This window comes from Nelusetta ayraudi, unplaced genomic scaffold (assembly GCF_046127955.1).
Source record: "Nelusetta ayraudi isolate G7.1 ecotype Tasmania unplaced genomic scaffold, CSIRO-AGI_Nayr_v1 ptg000074l, whole genome shotgun sequence".
In the NCBI taxonomy this organism is placed as follows: domain Eukaryota; kingdom Metazoa; phylum Chordata; class Actinopteri; order Tetraodontiformes; family Monacanthidae; genus Nelusetta; species Nelusetta ayraudi.
Window position 1 is genome coordinate 145,772 of NW_027466124.1, and position 21,268 is coordinate 167,039.

The following is a 21,268-nucleotide window of genomic DNA, read 5'->3' on the forward strand; positions in this document are numbered from 1 at the left end:
AGATTGCATGCCATCAGCTGGTTTGCTTCAAAACGTTGCATCCAGACTTTTGTTGCTCTGAAAGGTTTCATTATTTTCATGCTAGGCTGCCGTTTTAGATGCCACCCAGCCTTGTGTGCACACTGAGGGTTACTTTACTCGTACTAAGCCAAGTGACAGCCTCTTTTCTTTTTTTCTCCCCGCCGCCGGGTCTCTGCAGCTCTTCCCTCAACTCTCCTTTTGATTATACATTTATATTTTGTGTTAGCTGTGACACTTTTTGTTCTCCCCTGCATGTACGTTTCCTCCAAAAAAGTCTGAGCTTGACTATCTGTTGCCCTCACAGGTGCTCCATCACGGTAATAGGACAGCATGTCAGAGTGTTGCATCAGCAGAGCACCAGAGAGGGAATTCATCTGTATATTTTGCATGATGTCCTCTGTCTTGTCTCACTTTTAGAGAATTCACTCATGTGGAAGTAAGCTAATCCAAATAATATAAGTTTAGACATCCATATAAATGTGTTTTGTCAAAATTGGGCATTAACTAAAACTTTTTCTTTTCTTTTTTTTTTTTTTTCAGCAAACCTGGTTGAATGTACAGAGATGAAAAGGGCAAATATGATGGATTATGTCCTCTAACAAGAACACTCAACAATTAAAAAAAAGAAGTAGTAATGAAAATCCCTTTGAAGATGTCAGTCAAAGTTATGGCCTGAACTTTTGTGGAATGCCAGGGTTCATTTGTATTCATCTTTTTTTTCTGCTTCATTTAATATATGGCAGACAGTTGAAGCACTTATCGCTCAACACTCAAAGATTCTCTTGATACACACCGGCTGTAATATAAGATATTCTGTGATGCAGTAAATGGCCTCTCTCAACAGTGTCGTTATCAGCCCCACTTGACTGAGCACTTCTTTATTCCAACTGGCAAAGGTGGAGTTATCTCTCTTCTACAGTTTGGCAATAAAGTCTATTGCAGTAATTCATATTAATTAAATTCATATTAGAGTGGGGAGTAGCTTAGGACTGCAGGTCTTTTCGTTAGTAGGGTGGGTTTTCTTCTCCGTTAAGTGAGAGTAATGCAATTCATTTCAAACTTGAATGTTAATTTGATAGCAATCTGGGCTGTGTATGACAGATTTGGCGTGAACTGTAAATAACCAACATCAAACCAACACAGCCCCCCATGCTGTTCTTAAAAAGTTCAACAAGGAAAAAACATTTTTTTAATTTATGAGGTAGTTTTAAATTAGATAGATAGATAGATAGATAAATAGATTCTGGAAGTGTTTGCGCGTACTCTTCCCCCTCCCCCTCTCGAACTCCTCCTCCTCCTCTTTTTCCTCCTCCTCTCCATCCTCCACCACGTCCTCCTGCTGCTGCTCCTCCTCCTCCGCCGCCTCCAGTCCGACTCCCGCCCTCTCTGACCCGGGCGCCGAGGCTGGCGGAGAGACGGAGCATTCTGAGTGTAGACTGAGTGGGCGGTTGGCCGTGACTGTGACTGGCCACTGGCCACGGACCGTGGAGCGACACGAGTCAAGAGAGGCGCCGAGTTCGACAGTAAGCTGGCGTGATGCTACCGGCTGCCTTCCAGTCAGTTGCCCGCCGCTCGTGAATTGGACAGCGGAGCGGAGCACGCAGCAGCGCCCGGTAAGACGGTGAGTGTTCCGGAGGAGTCGCTTCGGAGAGGCATTGAGACATCCAGGTTGCCTGGTTTTGTGGGGTCGCTAGTTGTTCGACTGTGTGTGTGTGTGTGTCACTTGTGTGACTTTTTGTGGCGTTTTAATCAGGTTATTCGGTCTTCTTCTTCTTCTTCTTCTTCTTCTTCTTTTATTTGGAGGTAGTGACTCTTTCCCCAGTTGAAGACAAAGCCAACATAACAGGTTCAAAACGTGTTTCGTTGTTGGCATTCAAGATCTTCCATTGTCATTATGCAAGCATTAGAACAAAGTTAAAGCTGCCATTTACACTACACGTAATAGTTATTTGTTAAGAATATACTTGAGGTCTATTTCAGGGCATTGCCGTCAAACAGCCAAAGCTGATGATCATGATATAAGATAACGCCAACTTCACGTCACAAAACTCTGTACAGCAAAAGTCTATTTTTGTTGAAAAGACCTAAAGTGTCCTAAAAGACACAAAGGCCTTTTTCATTGATTCCTGTGGAGGTCTGCTCATGTCTTATCCCTATTTTCCTGCAAAAGTGCGAGGACACCACCAACCTCACCCAGTCTCCCCGGCATGAGGTGTGGGAACAGATGGAGCTTCATTACCCCCCCCCCCCCCAGCCGCTTCTCCTCCATGTTCCCATTGAGTTCCCGCTTCAATTGCGCGTGTACGTCTCTTTTTCTCACACAAACAGCTGTATTTTTTGCCTTCTTTCAAGGTCTTTACCGTCCCTTTTATCTTGGTATAGTCGCCGTGTGAATGACACTGTGGTTCCACCATAGTTGTTTTGGTGGTAATTGTCCTTTTGTGATTGAGAATCGTTCTACATGCCGGTGCAAAGAACCTTTTTTTAATGAAGTGCAGCTTTGTGATTCCCTCTGGTAGCTGTTAGGCTGCAAAATGTCATTACATTTGACTTGGAGCTGGAGGGGATTGCACTGAGCAGATGGAAGCACAAACCTACTGCTGCTGCTGTATGAATAAAAAAAAGTGAAACTTTAAAAGGCAAAATGAACCCATCAGAAAACGAGATGTCAGGTCAGCGGAGCGACAAGCAGCCGTTATTACTTCTAAAGGGCCTCATTTCGTGATGAAATGCTCTTAAATTTATGTCCCGTGTTGAAATACATTTTCTTTAAAAAAAATTTAAAAAATAAAAGCGTGCAAGGTGGCTTCCACAGGCCTTCTCTCCATCTCTTCACTGCATTACTCGCAGCACTTTATTTCAATCTTATACTTCAGTCATTGTGCTTTGTAGTTTATCAACGCCTGAACACATTTCACAATTCACTCGCAAAAAGCTGTGCGCCGTTTCTCTACAGAAAAATAAATAAAAAGTAAATGGTATTCTCTCCGAATAAAAGGTAGCTATGGTCGGAGGCCTGCCTGAGTGACTCTGCTGAAAAGATTTCCCTCTTGAATCTTCTCACCGTGGCATTTCTCACATTACATCTGGGGAGTCGTTCCATCTCTTTGATCATTTCTTGGACAAACTGCACCATTCTAATATTTGAAGCATGCCTGTGGTTCAGAGACGTCAGGAAGCGTTTGGCAAAACTTTGAAGGCGATTGAGCAAACCGCCCGTACGCCACGTTCGAGCGGATCAATCAGCCAATGTCTGCCTTGTCAACACTTGCCGTGCGTCACTAGCCCGCGGTTCTCCAACTGCTGCCAAAGCTGGTCAGCAGGAAGGCCAGACAGTCTCGTTGCCCACTGAGAAACTGAGGAACGAGCCAGCTGCCTTTTGAAAGTTTGAACTTTCATCCTTTTTCACCCGGAACTGATGTGCACAAACCTCAGGTGTTGTTTGTGTTATTGGTCACATTGTGAACAAGTGGCGTTTATCCTTTGACAATGAGCGTGTTTCGGTAAGATTTTCACGCAGATAGATAGATAGATAGATAGATAGATAGATAGATAGATAGATAGACTTGAACACCAGAACTTTCATTCAGCCAAAAATACATGTATGTACAACAAAGCAGGTTGTCAGTATTTCATGACAGGACAGCAGCTGAAGCCGCTCCCTGATCAAGTAACTTCCAAAATTCACCTCATCATCAAAATGTATTTGACTCAAAGGTGTGTTTAAAGTTCTTCAAAGTTTTCTCCTTTCCAAGGAGTGTCGTGTGACACGCATCTCAGCCTACCACCAGAGGGCGTTGCCCATGTATTGGCTTCACTGCACGTCTAAAAATCAGTGCTCTGCTTCATAGACAGTTTCCAGTCCCAAGGAGTTGAAATAGGGGCCACAAATCACAGGTGTTGATGGTGAAACTTTTTTTTTTTTTTTTTTTTAACTTGATGAAGAATGTGCTTTTGTCTTGAAGTGCAAAGACAAAAACACAATAAAACAGCTGTAGGCTTGAGTAACTCATGGTAATTGTCACGCCTCACGGGTTTGAAATTAGTCCTGGCTGCAAGGATTCAGTCAAGGAATCCTGCATTGCATCGCTTTGTCTGCAATATGCTTTGTGATTTTGTCAATGAGACGTTTTCGGGGCCTTCTGGCTGCTCATTAAGAGCCGGTGAGGTGGAACCACTGCAGTTGTGGGAGCGATAAGCAGGAGAAACAGGGTGTGAGGAATCAGGCAAGAGTGAATGTCTTTCTGGCCCAAACTCAGCAGAGAGCTGATTATTTTGCGTCTGAAGATTCACTTCATTCCCTATGGCCGCAGCTCAGTCCCGTTCCTCAGCGAAAGATATGAAAGATTAATTTGTATCAGGGCTCTCGGCCCAACCAAAGCCAGGGCCAACTAAATCGGACAGAGACTTTCTGTTTTTATATTTTCCCCCCCATCCGGTGTATTTTGAAGAGCAGAGAAGGCCAAGGATGTAGGTGTCTCACTAGAGCTCTTCTCCAGGGGAGGCAGGAAGGGAAGGGCGGCTGGGATGTTTGGGCTGCAACAGAAATCAGATAAAATATGATTAAAAATAAAGGGTTAAGAAGCAAGAAGTGTTTTCATTGTAGAATAATATTAGACAGATAACTCCATGAGGCGGCTGTAGCATCAAGGAAGTTTATATGTATATATAATATATATATATATATATATATATATATATATATATATATATATATATATATATATATATATATATATATATACATACAGATACAGAGGATGTTTTAATGACGTTCCTGCGAAACGTCAAGGGGATAAATATTGGTCCTCAGCCTGGCCAGCTTATCGTGAGGAGACAGATGTTTGAATCATCAACAGGCTGCCGGTGTGAACGGTGGCGGTGCTACCAGCGTGTTATAGAATGCAGTCATCAAGCTTCTGATTGCACCTTGTTTTCCTCACATCGTTCCACTGGGTGACTTTCCCCCGCCAGAATTAACCTGGCAAGACAACTGCCTCGCTGAGATTTCAAGTCTGAATTCTCACTCAAAAGCTCCCATTGCAGCGGATTCTTTAGCCAATGTTTGCAACAAAAACAGAAAGATTGTTCCCAACAGTGGTGGCACAAGCTACGCCTGCGACCATCTGGCAAGTTTTTTCCTCCACTTCCTGACTTCAATTAAACAATGTTGGCCTCCGCACTCCCCACACCATCCTCATTGGACTTTCCTGGGCATAGAAGATCTGAATTATAGTCTTTCAATGTGATATTGAGAAAGTTTTTCAAACTTCCTCACCTCACCTGTATGTGCAGATCTTTTTACACACACACCCACGTATGTTTGTATGCTCATATTTTCTGTTTGGGCCCCGACAAGAAATCTTGTGCACATCAGTCGAGTCCGCTCTGTTCGCTGCTCCTAATGGAGGTCATTAAGTAACCGCGTCATGTGCACAGCCATAGACAACACAGGCAACATGGGTCACTATCAGGCTGAAAACACAGACAAACTCAGACAAAGACATATGAGCTGAAGCTGTCCACTCGCCGAAGTCTATGGTAAAATTTAATTGGGGCTTTGATGGGCGTGTAATAATAAAGTTTTATCATTCTTGGTTGTTGGATGGCAGACGCTCAGATTAAGTTTGCCCAAGTGAGACGAGCTGTCAGTTAGCTCGACACTTCAGTGGTACACAGCTGTCTTTTGTATTCCATCAGATTAACTGATTAAGAAAAAGTCTACACTCAATGGACCACCACATATGTGGCTTAATCAAAAAAATATATATGGGAAAATCCAGCTGTATTTGAAGGTGTCACTCATCCAAATGATTCAGTGTGTCTTTTTAATTTCGCTTTACTCCATTAGCGACATTTAAATTAATTGAAAGCGTAAAAACGCGGTGACGTAAAAAAAAAAATGGCTTCGGAAAAAGAATCCTTTGGACTTGCAGCCTTTGTTAGATGATCTAACTGCAGTGGGGTTTCATAGAACTAAACTTATTACACATCAGCTCAAATAAAAGAGGTCTGTGAAGTTTCCCTTGCAGCAGAATAGAAACTTTCATGTGCATTGAAACCAGAGTTTTTACGTTCGGACTGATTTTCGTTGCCCCCTGCTGTTCTCATCTTTTCAAAAGAAAAAAATAATAATGATAGAATAATCTTGAAAAATCGTATATTTTTTTTGTTTGTGCCAGCGTCTGCCAGATGGCGCTGCTCAAATTCAGTGGACACCCCAGAGAAAAGACCCACTAGTGTCAGTGTTTGGTTGTGGGCCTCATTACATTTCTCCAGCTGCTCAGAACTTTTCCCTTTTTGAAAGTATTTTCCAACTTTTGTTCATGCATCATGAACAAAAGTTCTCATTCGACAGCTGTCACATGTTGCGTAATCGTGGATTGCTTAGCCCTTGACGAAATTAGCAGAAATACAAACAGACAAAGTAGCCGAACTGTCCATAATATGGACAAAATAAACTCTCATCATGTAAAGTCTTCTTATTAATGCAGGAGTTTTAAGTTCTTCTCTTCAGGCGTAGGTGGAAACGAAAGAATGATTGTTGCCTCGACAGTTTTCAAGGCAAACATCTTTTTTCTTGAAACTTCTGCTCTGAAAGCAGAAGTTTCAAGCACTCTGAAAGTGCCGTTTGTTGAACAGAGGTTTAGGTTTTTATTAGGAATAAATAATTGAAACGATGACGATAAAATTTAAAAGCCCAATTTTTTAATAAATTAGTGCCATTCTTCAATCCATACAATAGCTAACGCATGCAAAGTTTTAAGGCTTGTAAAGGTGTAAAAGTGGTAAAGTTGTAGTAGTAAACAATAACAAGTCAAGACGGGAGAGCAAATCCGAGCTCCTGAAGCATCAGGCCAGTTAATTGGCAACGAATGGGAGGTCTTGTGCCTGGAATGTAGGCAATAAAGATAAAATTCATTTGAAATGTCCAGGAAGTCCGCTGAGACTCAATGGTTCTTTTGTGTTTTTATTAGACCTACTGCTGAATTACCCGTCTGCAAATGGAACCATTTAGTGAGTGCATCCTGAGTACATGCACATGTCAGCCTTATGTGTGGACTGTGGAAGGTAGTAGGTAGGTAGGTCGTCGGAGTACCTGGAGACAAGGCACCGAATGTGAAATCACAAAATGATTTCCAGCACAATGAGATTCACATCCTGGTTGACCCAATGCAACCTGTACTAAACTGACACTCAATTCTGTAAGTGTGTGCTGGAAGTCTTCGTCGGACCTCCCACTCTGTCCTCGACACACTCTGCAGCATTTCAATGATTCATTCTCTGACTGCTTGTTCCACCTTGGAGGACAACAACAACAACTGGCCAAAAGAGGTGGACCAATGGCGGTCACGTCACTAAAAGCAGAAACATTTGTTGAAGAATGAAGGGGAAATGGGCATTAACTCACCAAGAGGAAGTATTTCCTTAGATATATTTTTACTTTGCAAAGTCTTACATTGTCTTCATGGCTACGCCATCACAAGTTCCAAACAGTAGCAGAATGTAAACGCTGGCTTATTAAGATAACATGTCCTTAAATGTGTCCTTAAGTGTTTCATCTGGGATTAGTCTCTTGTTTCTGTGTCTGTTTTGATAAATGGAAGCCGTAAAAACCAACCAACCAACCACAAAAAAAAAAATCACACAGTAATCGGCGTCGGTTGAATCATAGCTCAGTTTCGTGTTCAATTTAAACTACTGTTCATCACTTTGACCACTGTAACACTATTGAATGGGACAGGTCAGGCTCTCTCAGACTGCAGGGACAGATCAAGTTGAGACCAAGGCCAACAAAATGGTCAGAATTGACAGGAGGAGACCACTTGCCTTAATTGTTGAACAAAAACATCATGCTTGAATGGAAAAAAAAAAGAAATATTTATATACATTGTAACAAGCTTTTCAAATAGATGCAACTTATTAGTTTGCCTTTGAAGAAAGGTACATCCTTCCCAAACCCTGCTGTCCCAGTCCAAAGAGTGTTTAGGCCACGTACAATGGACCTCAGGACCAAGATCGCTCTTGAGCACTGCATCACTACCATCCAGTACCAATTACCAATTTGCAACACCAATGAGCCGGTCAAGTGTCGATGGAATACGCAACACCCGTGATATCTGTGTTCTTCCACCCATTAAGTCTTCAGGCGGTCGAGTCAATATCCAATCGAGCCACGTCGATGTTTGTGCAGCTGCGCATTTCTCAGGTAGCCTGTTAGGTCAGCAGGTTAAACTGCTTATTGACATGTCGCCGTGATGACCTTCACGTTGATGCGGGTTCGTTGTTGGCGAAGGTGCAGATGTCGTCACCGTTGACGGTACTACACAAATGTCATGCATGAGGTGACTGTCGCTGCCTTGCGTCAGTGGGATGTCCCGCCCTCTTATCAAGCTCTAATTTTAATAAAGAAAACACAGTGTTGATATGGAAAAACAGCTGAGACAGATTTTGCGTGGCTCTCGATGGCCACAAGATTAGCAATTGTTTGCCTAGCTGAAACTTATTGCAGTGAGTTTTTGCCCTTGAGACGCAGCAAAGACATGGAGCAGTTGTAGCCCTTCTCCAAGATGACAAGATTTATTGCAGATTTCCTTTTCAGTTCAACTTTCTGTCTGAACAGGTACATCTGGTTAGGCTCTGATGTCATCATTGCTCTTCTCTTCGTTGTTTCTGTCCTCTGTGCACAGAGGTTCTGTTTATTACCTCTCTGACCGATGAGATCAATCTGACCTCATTCATTTGCAGCTATTGTCAACCTGTCCTGCAGCCATCTGTCTGTTTCACAGCACATTGGTGACTGAAATTGAACTTGACCGGACGCGTGGTAGGCATAAATATTCTTCACGTCATTGCAATGACTTTCTATGTCATTTAAGTTTGATTTAAAATGGCGCAATACAACAACACGACAAGTTCAAGTTCGGCTGCAGTACTGCTAGTGGCCTGTGGGGAATGTTCTAGGACCATTCATGGTTTGAACAATGTTGTGTTAAACTTGATTAGAAAAGCTTGATCAGTCACAGTGTGATGCAACTTTCTGTTTATTGATTGTTCATTCTGGTAGATAGAGGGAGGAGAGAGGAAAGGATTGACTTTTGTGGCTATAGAAGAACGGCAGTCTCAGATCTGCGAAGAGGTTTCATATGCGAATTGCATCGCCTCGTTTCCCCTGACTTTATGTCCATCTCCCCACGAACCAGCTCAGCTCATCTCCACAGTAGTATCAAATACTGTCATGTTTTGTTGTTTTTTTTGTTTGTTTTTTTTCAAAAAACCCCCCCCAAAAAACCCAACAACAACATAATAAAACATTCAAAGAAAATGGCGAAACTACTGCTGCACCGTCTTCCATCTTCTGCTGGCCTGTATCCTGCTGCAGAGAGTCACAAAAGCAGTTACATTTTTTAGTATTTGTTGCACAGTTATGGGGTAAATATCACGCATCCTGCAGATCCTACAGTGCCTTAGTGTTGAATGAAGCCACTGTAACCTGGCACCTCGTCTCAGCCAGGATTTTTCCCACGTTTGTTCTTGCTTTTCTATTCAAACTCCGGCTGATTGTGTTGACCGTCACCCACCTTTGCTTCTCAAGCAAAGTCACATTTGGTCGTGCAAATATCTGCCTTCCAGTCCTCAGTGGAATCACCGCTGTGCTAGCTGTGTGAACGCAAAGAGTGCATGGGAGGATATCAAGGATTTATGTGCATTATTTACATTTTTCGTACATCAGCGAGGCTGTAGATAGACTGTACAGTTTTAAAATCACACATAGCTTCATGTTTGTGTGGTCTCAGAGGAGTAGCGTTGCTTCTGTTAGCTAAAGCCTCCTCAAACTAGCTAATCGTTAGCGGAGGATTAAATCCTTTAAAAGAACGGGGTGGAGTGCAGTTTTCTCCTCCTGAGTTCGATTTTTCAATTTTCTCCTAACTTTAGTTTTCAGTGTTGCTGTACTCTCTGCTGAACCCATAAAGTATGGATGTAGTATTGTTGTTGTTGTTCTTGCTGTTGTTTTTCCCTTCCCTCCACTGGTCTGAGGTCCTTACTTTCAAATGACATTTTAGAAAAAATGCCGGCGGCAGAGAGCAACCTGCCGAGATCGGAGGGACCTTTTAATCCCGCCATGTTCGGTCCCTGTTCTCCAAAACATCAGGCAGCCTTGACCGGCTGGGCTAGCGGAGCGCTGCATTGTTTGCATCCAGGCTGGATGTCGAGCTAAATTGTCCCCTGAAGTCGAAGACAGACGATGGTTCCATGACTCTGAAGTCACCTTTTCCTTTATTCCCCATTTAAATTCTCTTCTGTTGTCGGTGCCCCGAGGAGATTTATTGTGCGAAATGAATGGAGTGTGGTGCGACGCGGACACCGGGGTCATTAAATTCTTCTCTCTCTATCTTTGTGTCATCGATTTCTGCAGGCCAACCATGTCCACCTCGGCCACATCATGACTTTGCTCAACGGGTCAGCGGAGATCTCCCCTCCCTCCCTCCCCCCCTCCTCCCTGGAGCTGAATTTCTCCATCTTTGACCCCTCGCCCTCCCCCATCTCCCCGCTGACGTCGTCCAACTGCACCGACTCCTCCTCAGACTCCTCCCCCCCCTACAACTTCTACGCGGTGCTGCTGGTGCTCCTCATCTTCTGCGTGGTCTTCGGCAACGTGCTGGTGTGCGTGGCCGTGTCGCGGGAGCGCGCCCTGCAGACCACCACCAACTACCTCATCGTCTCGCTGGCCGTGTCGGACCTGCTGCTGGCCACGCTGGTCATGCCCTGGGGCGTCTACCTTGAGGTGTGTGTCCGTAGTGCCGCTGTTGTCATCCATTCCAGAGCTCGTTTACTGTGCCTGGCAAAAACAAAAAAACAGAACCGGAAGATTCTGGAAGCTGCAAGCAGGGTTTCTTTTTTTACCTCCCGTGTTTGAGCTCATGGAAAAATAAACAAAGATGCAGTCGACGTCTTTTCCGTCAGTCATTTCGTTGATTGACAAGAAATCAACACAGCATGTTTTCCCTCTGAAGCCATAGGGGGGAAAACATCAAGTCGATTTGAGAGAAAAAGAAGCAAAGCTGCAAATATGATTTCTGTTTGGAGCCGTGCTGTCAGTGGCAGATGATGTATTTTTCATGCAAGGCAGTCAGACGGATGCACAACAGGTCGTCACCAATTCTGGACGTACACAACACTCCCCTCCGCCTGACTGACAGTGTGAACCCGAAGTCGCTTGAGAATTTTGCTGGCTGGTCTCGGTTTGAGTGCAACAGCCGTGTTTCAGCCTCCTGCAGACGCCTCATGCGTTCTCGGAAGGAAATCACTGAGTTTAATATAAAACAATAAACTCCAGCCATGGTGACAAGCAGTTTCATTTTCCCCAAAAGGCAGCGTTTTAGCACCATAAATTATTTTAGTCATATAATTACTAATTACTACTCTAAAAACAAAACAAACAAAAGCAGATTTTGCACAATTCTCGACTGGCGATATCAATGATTGCTGAAGGTGGTCTAGGAACTCTTGAATGAACTTCCTGCAAGGATTATCTCAGTCGACAGGTGAAATTGGTCTTGCAGATGTCAGTTACTGTTGGATGGCAAAATTTGAATGACTTTAGAGATCTGGCAACACTGTTCTTTTTTTTTTAAACTCAGATGTCCGAAGGTGGAAGAATTAGGTCAGCCGGGGTGCAAATGGTTTTAAATATTAAACAATCTCTATTTGGCAGCCTGATTAAAATTGATGCGGCCCCGTCAGGGTTATCGTCAGTGTTCCAGCAGGACAAAATAAAACCACCCGTAAGGAGCGAAAGCAAAGGAAAGTCCTTGAAAAGCTACAAGAGATGAAAGAGCGTGTGCTGAAAGCAAAGTTTGTGTTTGTCTCCCTGTGCGAAGGTGGTGGGAGAGTGGCACTTCAGTCTCATCCACTGCGACGTCCTGCTCACGCTGGACGTTATGATGTGTACCGCCAGCATCCTAAACCTGTGCGCCATCAGCATCGACAGGTGGGACCTCTCGCTCTTCTCCTCATCATTCACCAAGCGGTGTGTCTTGCCTTTTGAACCGAGCCGCGTGTCATCATCCTTCTCTCGCTGAACATCCCGTGAATGATTAATACGAGCCTGCACCACAGGACTCAGGACTCGCTTCAGAATTCTGACCTCACGCATCTAGCTGCATTTGTCCTCTTTCTGAGATTCCTTTCAGATCCTCACAGTTGTTATATACACATACACATATATGTATATATATGTATATATGTATACATACATACGTATATATGTATGTACTGTATATTTACATATGAGTGTGTGTGTATATATATATACACTGTATATACATATATATATATGTTTATATATGTATACATATATATATGTAGATATACAGTATATTTATAACGATTGATATATTACGACGATCGACTTTGAAAGCTGCTGACAGAGCCAAAGAAGATAAACAGGAAGTGTTTGTAAGCCTTGCTGCCGCTAATGAGGTTATCATAGATGCCAATTTAGGCTAGTCTTAATAGAATTTGAGTTTTATTTGAATTTGACAGCAATTTTGTATCGAAGTACGAAAAAAAAAACAACTAACGGCAAAGGCTTTTCTCAGAGGAGAACAGCATGTTTTTGTTTATTTTGTTCACTTTCTTCTGGTTTTGGCAGAGGTTATGTCTCTTCAGTTCACCTCCCCCAATAAGCCACTTGTGTACACTAATGATTTGTGTATGTGTGTTTATACGAACACACAAGAGTGTACTTGAACTAATGAGCTGTCCCACAGCAGCAGGACAGTGAACAGCAAACACTCTCTCCTTGAGCAGATAATAACTTTCCTTGAGTCTTTTAAATTGTCCTTTTTCGTCATTAGTGTTTGCTCGGAGCTCATGGAGGAAACCCTGTCTATTGGTTCAGACCCACGCACACGTTCGCGAGTCCCGAGGGAAGCAGAGTCTGCCACTGCGTCCTAATTATTCTGACAGAGTGACACAATCAGGCTGCATAACTTTAGAGTGCTGTAGTTTGGGCCTGTAATTAGGACGAGGTCCGGCTGCAGAGAAGTACGATAAATTACAGGTCTGACTTCAAGGAGAGAAAAAGAATAAAACAGTGTCTGCCAGCGTAAAGACTCAGTAATCCCAGATAATGGCTTTTTAAATTTATTTTTACCGACTTTTTGAACTGTCCTGTATGTCTAGTAATGGCAATTAACTTGGAAACTGTCTGTTGAATTATAATTTGTGGAGACAAAGCGTGGATGTTAGTTACCAAAACAGCAGCTTCCTTGCTTGATTGTGCAACTTTTTTGGGAAGTTTCTGGACCGTCTGTTTGTGGAGGTGCTTTTTCTTTTAGTGCGGGGAAAACAGCTGCTTTCTTCACCTACTATCAGCCTGAGACACACGGGTTTTTTAGAGAATCTGTAATCGTAAGATAAGTCTAACTTATGCAAACTTCATTTCAGAATTAGAGCCCTGAGCAAAACCAGAAATGTTGATTCAATTTTCATTTTGTCTTCTGTCTCTTTGTTATTCTCAAAAATGTTTCTCCCCCCCCCCAAAAAAAAAACATTTTGAATTGACAAAATAGTTCTACTTGATTTAGGATCTAAAGTCTGCGAGAATGCGTCTGTCTGTGTTTTTATTACTTTTTATTTCTTTATTTCACACATAGCCCCCCGAGGTGTCCCATCTCATTTTCAAGGGGGTGTCCATACAAATAAAGACAAACGATACAAACATGAGAAGTAGTGAATACAAACATTGGACAAAACTTAGAAGCACAAGGACACTCACACATTACTACATATACTACATTAAGAGGACGTAGGCTTGCTTCAGAGGTGTTACCATAGACAACATCAGCATAGTCTAGTTTTGGTCAAATGAATTGCATTAGAATTCTTTTCCGGACTTCTTGAGAGAAACAGTCAGCAGAACGATAGAGTGGTTTCAGACAACACTAAAAATCTTTATTGGACATTGAGTTATTAGTTTTGAAGGATAACTGAGAGTCAAGACAGAGGCCTCGATATTTAAATTCTTCAACTTTTGCAAAGGTTGTTCCATCCAGAAAGGTAATACACCAGGTTTTTTTGGACGACACAAACAGACGACACAGGCGATAAATGTTCACGAAATTCCACAACATTTCCTTGAAACTTTCTTTCAACAATTTTTGAATGTCACTCTGGTAACTGTGTTGGTCTACAGCCTGTAAAGGCCGGCGTTTGAACTCATCCATTTATGTTTTTACAACGAGATTTTAAAGGCGGGTTTCATGTCTCTTGGTGTGTGTGTGTGTGTGTGTGTATGTGTGTGTCTCTTGCTTTGTGAAGCCTGCAAATGTAAGTCTGTCAGAGCAGAGCTGAGCTGCCTTGCGTTGCTTCAAGAGGGTTTAAAGTATGTGCAGACATGTCAGTGGGATGATGTGAAGTCCGGCCATGAATCAATATGAGTTTCCTGGATAATGACGTGTTTATTCACACGCAGGTACGGCCAGGGAGAGTTTTTTCGAGTGTTACTTCTGATTGATCTGGCTATAAAAAATATTTTTAGAATAGCAGAGTGTGAGCCATCAGCAACCAGACGCTGAATCTTTTTACAGCCTTTTCACAGCCCCTGTGCCGACTGCAGAACCTTCACTTGAACGGCGTTGCTGTGAAACACAGTTGGGTTAGACTGTCTTTGTGATTGCTTGCAACCGTCACTTCAACAGTTATTACGGAAATGTCTGTTTTGTGTTGCCGATGAATCCTCCGCTGTTTGGAGAATGATGCTGCCAAGAAAACATCAGTTGAACTTCAAACAGTCCCAGAGGTCTGTGGTCTCCCACATGCTGAATAGCAGATATTCCCAGACGAGGCCTTGCCCTTCTGTTGGGGCAGAGTGCCTATTTCAATTCCTGGGCGTCTGCAGAGAAGAACACCTGAGCTGGGGCGTCCACACCACAGCAGCGGTCAGGAGGGCACAACACCACCTCAACCAGAAACTGTTGATGTCTTTCTACCTTGTTGCTCAATTGAGAGCATCTTAACATACTGCCTGTGCAGTGTTGTTGGGATTAATCCATAAAAGTAATCCAACTGCTGATTACTCCTTTAACTACTTTGTTTCATAAGTAATTAATTACTAATTACTTTAGTTTAAAAAAAAGATCAAGTCACAGTTGAGAATGTCTTGTTTCCTGCACACAACGCACAACAAACCACAATATTCTTTCATTTAGACGAGATGACCTCAAAATAATGTTTGCAATTTCCAGCTATCAAAGGCATTCGCTGTTTTCCTTTTGCCGCCGCCCTGCTTGTTTAAGTGCGTCGTCACATATCGATGGCGTTGCATGCACGGCTGCATCATTGCTTTCGGTTGTTTTTCTAAATTTCAGACATTTTGTGGATAATGTGACATTTTTTGCTTGCAAAACATCTCAGAAAAGTAATGGAATCGTTACGTGATAAAGTAATTATGATATGATGATCATTTTTTGCCAGAGAAATCCCGTTACATTACTCTGTTACTCAAAAAGTAGTTTAATTACAACAGTGGATTACTTTGTAATAGATTACTCACCAACACTGTGCACATGTGCACGGTTCTCCAGCTGCCGGCAAGGTCGTCGGCTGCCCTCTCCCCTCTCTGGAGGACTCTCTCTCGCCGCCTCAGGAAAGCACACAGGACCCATCAGGGACCCATCAGGGACCCATCAGGGACCCATCAGGGACCCATCCCACCCAGGACACTCACTTCTTGAACTGCTGCCCTCTGGCAGACAATTCAGGACAATAAAAGCAAGGACAAACCGACTGAAAAACAGTTTTTACGCCAGAGCCATAATTGCATTGAATAGTGAAGAACCACACATACAAAAGGGGCATGGTCTGTGCAATAAAGGGGAACAGTGCAGTCACTGTTGAATGTGGTACGAGTGTTGTGTGGCATATGTCTTTTTTATTATGATTTTTAGTGTTTATTGCTCTTTTTATGCGAATGCACCGAAGGAAGGCACTTTTAAATGTCGCTGTAGTCCTGTATAATGACAATAAAGAATTCAATTCAATTCAATTGGGCTGCAGCTGCTGCTTCTGCTCTTCTGTTGCTGTTGTTGCTGTTGTTGTTGTTGTTGTTGTTGTCGTTGTTGGAAGTGTCTTCACGTGCTCTGGTCTCCACCTGCAGGTACACGGCAGTGGCCATGCCTCTCCTCTACAACACCCGCTACAGCTCCAGGAGGCGGGTGGCCGTGATGATCGCAGTGGTGTGGTTCCTCTCCTTCGCCATCTCCTGCCCACTGCTGTTTGGACTCAACAACACCGGTAAACCTTCACCACAAGTACCTGAAGTCGCTTTTCAATCCTGCCCGCTGAAATTGAAGATATTTTATTAGTTGTCAGTAAGTCATAAAGTAGCTAAATTTCATCAATTTTCAGTGCTTTAAGAGTCATTTCAATGAGGAGCTAATTACCTTGTGGCATCAAAGACACTGCTTTTGTTGTAACACTTTTGTTCCTTTTTGAATAGACGTTAAAGATCAATGAAAGATGGGGCATGAAGTTGTTGTGAAAGCTTTGGGAGAATAACAACTTTAGTCTGAATTGCATTTGTTGACAAGGGCAGGTTGGAATTTTTGTCCAATCAAAAGTCTGTGGACGATAACGGGGTCATTATTCATGAATCTGCTCCACAACCCGACCTCTGCGTGTTCAGACCTTTCTTTTTTTTTCGAATGCGCGGCGCTCTCGGAGGACTGACAGGTGAACTTCTCGCTCCCCGTGTGGGAACACATAATCCTGGCTGAACACAAGGTGTCGAGCTGCCAATGTCTGCTGTAATCAGGCCTGAAGGAGGCTCTGGGAGGAGAGAAGCAAGGGTTGATGAGTCTGTCTCTTTCCATCCGTGACCGATACTGATAAACCACATGAATTGTTGCTTCTTCCGCAACACCTGTGGTTTCTGCCGGGGGTCCCACAGGGGCGGAGCCAACGGCTGGCTCCTCATGTGGCCACTGACCTGTCAGTGGCATCCGAGCTCTCTGTGACATCACAAAGAGCTGTGTGGGTTTTTTTTTTTTCCTAACGCACTCTCTCTGAAAAGTGGAGCAAGCCCATTGATTTGCATCTTAGCTGATAAAACAAGCCGTCCAGCCGAACATTTTTGATGAGCCACAAACAACCCGAGTCCATCTGCTGGTGAGGCCGTATGCTCGAGACCGTCGTCAGAGTGTGGCGGGATAAGATTCAAAGCTGTTTCAGGCTGTTTCACTTAAATCTCACATTCATCTCACTTTTAATGAGGGGCCATTAAAACATCTGCAGCGCTGATGAAAACTTCCTTCCTTGCTTCCTTCCTCCCTCCCTCCTGCAGCCAGCCGCGAAGGCACCACGTGCAGCTTCGCCGACCCGGCCTTCGTGGTCTACTCCTCGGTGGCCTCCTTCTACGTGCCCTTCATCGTCACCCTGCTGGTGTACGCGCAGATCTGCGTGGTGCTGCGCAGGCGAGGCAGACGCACCGCTCCGCCGCGCCGGCAGGGCCCCCAGGGGCCGGCGGGGGCCGAGGCAGGGGACGCTCATCGGCACAGGAAGGTAGGACCACCACCGTGACTCTGACGCCGTCCCGTCTCAGCCCCCGACAGTAATTTCATGGGTTTTAATCGTTCAAGAATTTGCAAACTGCATTTGCAATGTTCTGGCTAGGACTCGTCTGCGTGCAGTTGGAATGCTATATCAGCTTGTCCAAGCACAACACTGCCAAGATGCAGCCTGAATGAAAACTCACCCAGGCCTCTGTCCTGCGGAAATGGAATTTCCCACTCCGTTAGGATGAGTTAATACACATTACCAAAAAAAAATAATAATGATTTTCCCCTTACTGTGAACTAATTTACCCCCCCCCCCCACCCCAAAAAAAAAAAACTTTTGGGATGCCAGTTAAATTGACTTTTAAATGTATATTCTGTGACTTTGAGTAATGACTTGCACCAACATTCTGCACAGCTGAGATTCCACAGTGCACAAATGACATAAAATATATATTTATATATAAAAAAATATATATATATGTGTATATATATATATATATATATATATATATATATATATATATATATGTATATATATATACATAAATATATATATATATATATATATATATATATATATATATATATATATATATACATATATACATACATATGTGAGCAACTGGAAGACTGAAGGGGTGTGATGAATACATATAGATATATGCATGCAGACGACAGGTAGATAGATAGATAGATAGATAGATAGATAGATAGATAGATACAGTAGATAGATAGATAGACAGTGTGAGTGCTGGTGTGTCCTGCCTGGACTCTCCTGCATCACCAACCTGAATAGAGGACACCTGGTGCATGAGTGGGTGTGGCCACCCGGTGCATGATAGAGTTAAAGCATTGTCTTTTGACTCTTACCTTTTCTTTTCCTCACATGTTTTTCGTACCTTTCAGAATAAGTGCACGCAGCCAGAGGACGTTAAGTTGTGCACGTGGATCCTCAGACCCGCCTCTGCCGGCCCACAGAGGAAGAAGGTGGTGAGTTTCCTGTTGCAGCAACACGGCAGGACTCCTGTCGCCTGCCGTCCTAATCACTTCCCTTCCTCTCTCCATCCCTCCCTTCATCCCTCCCTCTGTCTCTCTCTCTCCCTCTCCATCAGACCCTGGTGAAGGAGGCCGTGGTCCACCCGCTGGAAGTGGAGCCCGGTCAGTTCCTGCCCCAGACGGAGCAGACCCTGGCTGCCCCTCCTCCCTCCCCGCCTGCTCTACCCCCCGCTCCTCCTCCTGCCCCCCAGCAGCCTCCTCCTGCTCCTCAGACCTCCTCCGGACGAGCCCGCATCTCGCTGGCCATCTCGGTGGGACCGGCACCAGTCCACCCCGCGGCTGTGGCGCGCTCGACGCTCATGCCCCGCCCACCCACCCTGGAAGACGGCATGAGGGGCCGCGAAGGATGGAAAGAGCGCAGCGGCGGCCGGGAGAGATGGGGCATGACGAAGGAGAGGGCGAGGGGGAGGCTGTCGCAGCAGAAGGAGCGCAAGGCGACACAGATGCTGGCCATCGTGCTCGGTGAGCGGAGGGAGGCTCTGCTGCGGGGGTGCACTCAGCACTTTTAGAAGCTCCGCTGCTGAGGAGAGAGGAGATCAGAGGAGCAGTAGCGGAGAGGAGGAGGATGTTTAGGGCGAAAAAAACAGAAAACAGAACAAGACGAATAGACGAAGGAGACAAAGCAGCGGTAAAACAAGTTTTTAGAAAGTTGGAGAAAGAGATGAAGCCAGGATGAAGGACAAAGTGACATAATAAATGTTTAGAGCAGATGTTTAGAGCAGATCTGCAGCAGCCCAGAAGGTGGTCTTGCTCATGTTTTTTTTATTATTAATTTGACCCTCGCAGAGATGCCAGATCAAGAGGGGACCTCGTTAAAAAGGGATTAACGTCGCCTGCAGGACACTTTGTTACGATTAGATGCTGCTAAATCTGACACACTGGACCTTGAAAATGTCTTGAGCCACTGGGCACATTAAAGCAATGAAAGAGCAGTCAAGGTTTTGTTATTGTTGGATAATTATGGATCATCTACCCGACCATTTTCTATACCCGCTTCCTCCTGCACTCAGGGTTGCGGGGCTCTGCTGGAGCCTCTCCCCGCTGTCACGGAGCGAAGGCAGGGTGACACTCAGAGCAAGTCATTTATGGACCATATTATATTTTATTATAAAAGGACCATAAAAGGGAGTGGAGCAGGAGAAAGGAAGAAAGGATGCAAGAGGAGAGAAAAATTAAGTATTTTTTCCCCAAAGTTTGATGAAGCAAAGATTGATTAAAGAGAAGAAGAATAGTCGGTGGAGAAGACGCAGAGGAGGAAGAGGAGGAGTGGAGTGGGGTGAAGATTAGATGGGGGGAGAGGGAGGAGAAGAAAAGAGCCAAGAAGGTAGAAAGAAAACCTGCATATTTTTATACATCCACACAACCTGAATATGCAGCACTAATTGCTGTCTAATGTTATGCTGGGATGTTGCACTTACTGTACTAAAATACTGTCTAATCACAGGCGTTAGTTCCACCTCATCACTCCTCACATCAGTGTTTATCTCCTGCCAGCTGTGTGTCCTGCTGCGCTGCGCTTCGGGAGCTGCAAAGTAGCGCCGTGTTCGTGGGTGACTTTTTTTTTTCCAGTCTGCTTTTGTAAAGTGGACAAAAAGAAGTAGCCACAGGGAATCATATGGACTTGATTTGCCTATTTATACATGGCATAATTCATAGTCCAGCACGAGGACACCATTGCCAACGTCTGTGTTCCAGTGTAGTTTGTAAATGTTTGTTTATTTTCTTGAATAAGGAGACTGGACTATTATCTGGCTGGCTGCAGCGTATCCCAGAAAGCATTGCTTCTCAGTTAGTTTTTTTCCTCTCCTCCAGAGGAGAGGAAAACCGAGGTGCAGCTGGCGGCCAATGATACGTTACGGCAGCGGCTGTTACTGACTCAGCTGGATTTATTCTGTGTCCCACATTGTCTCATTCAGGGTCCTCAGTTCCAACTTCCTGTGCAGGAAACGGCTTTTTGCTGCCTCCTCAAAGGCTGAATTTCAGCTACAGGAGAAAAAAAAAACTCTGCAAAGCCATTTGCCGGGTGCATTTTGCTGACAAACCATCTACAGGAAACAGGCCATTAAATGTTGTGAAATACTTGCTGCCTTGCAGCTTCAGGTGAATCAAATCAAAGAGTGATGCTCTGATAGGTCAGTCATTCCTCGCGCTCCTCTCTCTCTCCACCCTCCAACCTACTTCCTGTCTGTGTCTCCCTCCCCCCCAGGCGTGTTCATCATTTGCTGGCTGCCCTTCTTCCTCACCCACGTGCTGAAGGCCCACTGCCGCAGCTGCTGCATCTCGCCCTCGCTCTACAGCGCCGTCACCTGGCTGGGCTACCTCAACAGCGCCGTCAACCCCGTCATCTACACCACCTTCAACATCGAGTTCCGCAAGGCCTTCATCAAGATCCTGCACTGCTGAGGGCCACGTGGAGGAGCGGGAGGAAATGAAATATGTAATATAAATACATTTGAAAGAAGCTAAGCCTGGGGCCGTTCAGAGGTCAGAGGTCAGAGGAGGGTGAGGTCGCAGGATGAAGGAGGTTCGAACGAGAGCGAAGGGATACGGTTTGGGGTGTGAAAATCGTAAGACGAGGGAAGAGACGACGTCTCCGTCGCACAGAAGAGCAGCGTTTGAAGGCCAAACAA

The 21,268-nt window shown here is 44.4% G+C and overlaps 1 protein-coding gene across 1 annotated transcript; it reads left to right on the forward strand.

Moving 5' to 3' along the window:
* Positions 1–1,308: 1,308 nt before the first annotated feature.
* Positions 1,309–21,050, forward strand: drd2l (dopamine receptor D2 like). Its single transcript, XM_076043265.1, has 8 exons — positions 1,309–1,642; positions 10,439–10,807; positions 11,904–12,013; positions 16,184–16,320; positions 17,369–17,586; positions 18,489–18,572; positions 18,695–19,100; positions 20,845–21,050. The coding sequence occupies exons 2-8, from the start codon at positions 10,466–10,468 to the stop codon at positions 21,039–21,041; spliced, it is 1,494 nt and encodes a 497-aa protein (XP_075899380.1). The 5' UTR covers positions 1,309–1,642; positions 10,439–10,465; the 3' UTR covers positions 21,042–21,050.
* Positions 21,051–21,268: the final 218 nt, after the last annotated feature.